Source organism: Mandrillus leucophaeus, unplaced genomic scaffold (genome assembly GCF_000951045.1).
Source record: "Mandrillus leucophaeus isolate KB7577 unplaced genomic scaffold, Mleu.le_1.0 Scaffold638, whole genome shotgun sequence".
In the NCBI taxonomy this organism is placed as follows: domain Eukaryota; kingdom Metazoa; phylum Chordata; class Mammalia; order Primates; family Cercopithecidae; genus Mandrillus; species Mandrillus leucophaeus.
The window spans coordinates 744,490-750,489 of NW_012106897.1; the positions used below are offsets into that span (position 1 = coordinate 744,490).

The window sequence follows — 6,000 nt, forward strand, 5'->3', positions numbered from 1 at the left end:
GTAAGAGAATTTGTGAACCACTTTCTTGTGTGAAAAGTTGTGTGAAAGCTGTTTCAGTTGGCTTGAGGGTATGTGTGAACGGGAGAGTCGGAGCATACAAGCACAGTTGTTATTGCTGGTACTGTGCTTTTCTTTAAAAGAAAGTTATTTAAGTAAGTTTTTAAAACTATGCTTTAAAACTTACCGTTTGTTGCATTCTTAACCGGTTAACTAGGACTACTCTTGTTATCCTTCAAACTAATAGGCAATTTCAATTCAGAAACAACTTCTTTCCACTCTGACCACCTATTTGTTTGTTTGTTTGGGAAAAGATCAGAAAAAGACACATGCCAGGGTAGAGGATTGCCCACTTTGAAAAACAAAAAGGCTAACGTCAGTATTTGACAAATAATTGAAAAATGATTGCCCATGTAACTTAAGTACTTTATTAAGCAGGGGAATTTGATTATGAAAAAAAGTAACAATTTATTTGCGATAGACCTGTTGTTTCTAGTGTTATTTTTGGTACAATTTCCTCAAGTAGATATAGGAACGCTCCCCGCCACAAGTCTATTTAAGTTATGTAGTATATGATGTGTGTTTCTGCCTATCTTGTGATAAAAGAGAAAGTCCATTGGATAAAAGAGGGAAATTTTAATAAAATTGTTTCAGAGTTTGAACTCAATTCTGGCATTTTTATTAGGAAATGAGGCCCTTTTTTCACTGGAGACCGCATCAGATTATGTGAAAGATGACAAAGCTTCTTTCTATGGTTTTAAGTGTTTTGCAATTGGATATGAATTTAGCCCTGGACCTGATGAGGTAAGAATGAATTGTCTTTTCATTCTTTTAAGGAAGATTGTGTTTCTAAGGGCTAGTGAGTTGTGCTTCTAACTGACTTAAATTGTACTGTTGCCGCTATTCAAAAAGTCGGGGCCAGGTGCAGTGGCTCACACCTGTAATTGCAGCACTTTGGGAGGTGAGAGAAACCCTTGAGGCCAGTTTGAGACCAGCCTAGGCAATATATCGAAATCCTTTCTCTACCAAAAAATGGAAAGAAATTAGTTTTGACCTAGGGATGTATAATTCTAAATATTTTGTAGTTTAATTATGTACAGTGGTCTGTTTTGCTACTTTTAATACATGAAGAGGATGGAGTTTGTGCAACATGACCCAGCCTTTGAAGTGTAGTTATACCTGCCCTGAACCTGCTCAGTTGGCTATACCTTTCTGAGTAAACAGTTGAACCTGTTTTCACAAAGGGACTGTCATCTTGTCTAAATGTTTTAAATCATACAATAAAATAAAACCGAGGACAAAGTGGACCAAAGTAATGAATGAACAGTGATTTGGACAATGAACCTTTAAACCTGAACCTTACAACCAGCCTGAGATAAAACATTGAGTACTGAATCTCATCTCCTCTCGATTTAACCATTAGCTTCACGTGCTTCCTTCTGATTTCAAAAGTAATGCTTGAATTCAAATCACATTTTGCTGATAATCCATATTATCATTCAAACATTTTTAAAGCAGCAAATTTTATGCAATTCCATAGGGAGTCATCCAGCTGGAAAAAGAATTAGCCAATCTTGGTGGGGTTTGTGCGGCAGCTCTGATGAAGAAGGACCTAGCACTGCCTATTGGTAAGTGTGGCCAACGCTGGATGTTGTGATAGGGTTTTGTTTTGTTTTGTTTGTATTTTAAGAGTAGAATGTATGTATTATAAAAGGTCTGAAAATAGATTTGCAAAATATTCATGAGCAATAACTGCTTCATGTACTGGTAATTTGAGTTTGTCTAAGAGACTGAAGGGTATCCTCTGGCCTTTTTAAATTTACACACGTACATGGACACCCTTTTTATGCAAATACATGCTTTGAGCCAGGGGGTATAGTGTGTATGTTCAGCCAAGCACTGAATATATAGTATTAAACCAAAAATTCTAGATATTTCTTAAATATTCTAGTGGAAATATCAAGTAGATAACTGAATATTCATTGTCTAGATCAGAGGACAGGTAGATAGAAATGTAATTGAATATGCTCATTATTTAAAGATATGAGACTGTATGAAAGATATGCTAGAGAATGTAGATAAGAAAGAGAAGATAGCTTAGGATTAAAGCTGTGACTTACCAAAATTTCAAAGACGTACAGAACAGGAAGAGGAGGCTGCAAATGAGACTGCGAAGGAACAGTCAGTGAAGGAGGAGAAAAACCAGGAGAGAGGATGTTCCTGGGATTTTGGCATGCTCTGAGAAGTGAATTAAAATCTATCATTGGACTTGAAGACTTGTTGGTTGCTTGTATATGCAATAAGAAATATGTTAGTAAAATGAGAGAACTGTAAGTCATTTCAGAGTAGAGAGGGAGAATGGAAAGTAAGGAAGGGCGGTCCATTTGAATTTAGATATCTCTTTAGAAGAATTTTTCACTGGAGCAGAACAGAGATGAGGCAGTGGCAGAAATGGTACTTTTTATATGAAGCAAATTTGTATGATCCACGATTAATCTATAATCAAGGGAGTAAAGTTGAAAATAAAAATGCTTACTGATTCTATAATGTTTATACACGGTTTAAAGTTTTATTTTCTTACCCCCCCACCCTAAAATCTATCTTTACTCCTTCCTTTAAGACTACCCTTCCCACTATTATTTTTTCCTCCCTTTTCTGCCTCTGACTTTGCTTCTTTATTACGTTCTCTCTTCCTGGTCCCTTTTATTCTTCTTCATTCCTTTTCTCCCAGTTAATATTGGTATGTATGTGCGGAAATGAGACCTTGTATTATATCCACATGAGGAAAATTGCTAGCAACCTATTTTTGTCAATAGCTGTTAAAGTTTACATTATATATACTTTTTGACTTAAAAAAATTTTATACATATTTGCACAAATACTCAAAAAGTATATGTTGAAGGATGGATTAATATAGCAGTGCTTGTGATTGTAAAACCCAGAAACAACCAAAATGTCTTTCAGTTGGGAACCAGTTAAATAAGTAATGGCATACCCATTCAGTGGCAGTCTATGCAGCTCTTTGAAAAAGTAGACCTATATGGCCTAACAAGGAAAGCTGTCCAAATTATATTAAGTGAGAAAAGCAAGTTGCAGAAGAGGGTCCCATTTTTGCATACATTATTCTGTATATTACAGAAGAGTATGTTGTGGCTCACACCTGTAATCCGAGCACTTTGGGAGCCTGAGGCGGGTGGATCACGAGGTCAGGAGATTGAGACCATCCTGGCTAACACGGTGAAACCCCGTCTCTACTAAAAATACAAAAATTAGCTGGGCATGGTGGCACACGCCTGTAGTCCCAGCTACTCGGGAGGCTGAGGCAAGAGAATCACTTGAACCTGGGAGGTGAAGGTTGCCGTGAGCTGAGATCGCACCACTGCACTCCAGCCTGGGCGACAGAGTGAGATTCCATCTCAAAAGAAAAAAAAAGAGTATGTTTGTATGTGGTTGAAACACATACACATTTTTGGTTTGTTTGCACACCGAGTTTCTAGAACAACACATAAGCTGTTGACAGTGGATAGTTTTAAGGGGGCATGGCACTGGTTAGAGATTTCGAATTTTTTGTTCTACACTTCTATACAATTTGAGTATTTCACATTGAACAAGTATTACTTTATTAGTAACATTTAATAATGTCAAAGAAAGATCAACAAATACGTTCTAAATTAATAAAGGAGAAAGTGGCTAGGGGATGCAGTCACTGCCTTTTATTTTTCTGTGAGTCCCTGTCATTTACTAAAGTTATAGCTCTTCTATAAGGCAACCAAAATATAAAGGCTCAGATTTGAAATAATTTGCTCCCTCTTTTTTTAGACAAAACGAATACACTAAGTTCAGAAAGTATACATTTATATTCATAAATGTAGGATATATCTTTGGCAAATCACCCATGGGTGCTTCTTGAGTATTGCCTTGAGAATTGTAGTATATTCCCACTGGAAATATCTTATATATTAAAATGTATGCTGCTGGAATTTTTTCCAGAATCACAAATCTTTTCAATCTGGAATAACAGAATTATTTAAAAAAAAAAAAAGTGTAATGAATGCAAAGAACTAGAAAATTAAACTAAACTAAGTATTGACATGTTTTAGTAAAACGTTTTATTCGCACAACAGGTAATGAATTAGAGGAAGACCTTGAAATTCTTGAAGAGGCTGCATTGCAGGTATTGTCCCAAATGTTTTAAGGATAAACTTTGTACATTAATTTAAAAAGTATTATCACTCAGATCAGCCTATTTATCTTGACCATTGGGTCCATTCATTAAGTACTTCACTCTATTCATTGGCATTATAGATATAAATAACTTATAATTGCTCCCTTTGGTGGGAGAAACCCATGTGAGCCCTATGTATTTGGTGGGTAATTGACTCTGGAGTTAGACAAAAGTCCTTTGGGAGAAAAAACAAATCAAGTGCCAAGGGTGCAAAGGATGGCTTGCAGAGCTGTGGCCATTTAAACTGCATCTTGAAAGAATTTTTTTTTCTTTTTTTTTTTTTTTTTGCCAGCTAGAGAAAGGGGAAAGACATTTCACAAAGGATGTATAGTTGTGTTATAGGAAGCAGCAAAAAGTGAGGTCAGTACAGTTGGTGAGCTCAGTCTGTGACAAACCAGTATATCTCATTAAGTGGTTAGGGCTAATTGCCTGTGGACAATTGGGAGCCATCATTTGTTGTTTTTATTACTGTTTGCTTTACCTTTTTTGCTCATTTAGGCATTAACTAGCACATTTGACTCTGAATGGAAATACATGAGTACTGTATTTCAGTGCAGTACCCTTTTGGATCTGTTACATCAACCTAATATTTCTTAAAATTGCTTAGAGATGACTATATTGTATTCTTCATTAGTCTGACTTTAGCTGGCTAGTAATCTGTAATAGGATGGAAATATCAGAATCTGTAGGCATCATTTGTCAAATTGTAATACCTACTTAGGCCAAACCAGAGATTCTGATGTACTGCTAAATGAGCACCGTTGGTTACCACACACTGAGAACATCAGTGATGGGGAAAATTTTGCATCTAGCAATGGTGTGAAGATAGAAGAAAAGTTGAGAGTCTCTCAGCTGGATCAGTGGTGCTCAGACCCTAGGATTTGATAGATTTGTAAAATTTTCCAAAAATATTTTTCCTGAGAACTTATTAGGTAAAAACACTCTTTAAAAATGTACTACTTATTATCAGCAATGTCTTATAAAATAAAAGACATTTTAATAGCCCCAGATGGAAAGGTCTTAGAATGGAAGACTCTGTTATATCCTTAGTTTTTCTAATTCGGCCATGGATCAGAGAACTTTGAGCCCACATTTGGAAAACACCAATTTAGATCATACTTATTTTCTGTACTAGGTATATGTAGTTAGTAGTAGTGATTTAAATAATATCTGTAGAGCACTTGATAGGTTTCAGCATCTTTAATATTATCTCTCTGTTTTTGTAATTACACTTTGAAATCAATGTTAGGTCTTGCATCTTACAATTATAATCACTGAAGTTCAAAGAAGTTTTGTGACTTCTTGAAGACTCAGATGGGAAACAAAGGCTGGTACCCAGTCCTTGTAATTGCTAAGGCTCGTGCTTTACATTTTATTTATTTCCTGAGATGAATTAATCAAAGTGGTAATAATGAAAACATTTATTTCATGTTTATCAAGCACTATTTTAAACATTTTGTGCATTTTTAACTCCCCACAGCAACCCAATGAATTAAAAAGTTTTATCTCCATTTACAAATGCATAGAGCATTTAGGCAGTTCACCCACGATCACACAGCTAGTGAGCAATTGCATTGGGATTTGTTCACTGGCAGTTCGGTGACAAAAGAAACCCTGTCTCATTAGCTGGGCATGGTGGCACATGCCTATAATCCCAGCTACTCAGGAGGCTGAAGCAGGAGAATTGCTTGAACCCGGGAGTTGGAGGTTGCAGTGAGCCGAGATCACACCATTGCACTCCAGCCCAGGCAACAAGAGTGAAATGCCATCTCAAAACA

At 36.2% G+C, this 6,000-nt stretch overlaps 1 protein-coding gene across 1 annotated transcript in view; it reads left to right on the top strand.

Moving 5' to 3' along the window:
* The window catches only part of MYCBP2 (MYC binding protein 2, E3 ubiquitin protein ligase), a 271,487-nt gene that overhangs the window by 145,581 nt on the left and 119,906 nt on the right, over positions 1–6,000 (top strand). Inside the window, exons 42-44 of the mRNA XM_012000660.1 lie at positions 683–801; positions 1,538–1,625; positions 4,122–4,171. Coding sequence (XP_011856050.1) covers positions 683–801; positions 1,538–1,625; positions 4,122–4,171 — 257 coding nt within the window. The remainder of the gene's footprint in view (positions 1–682; positions 802–1,537; positions 1,626–4,121; positions 4,172–6,000) is intronic.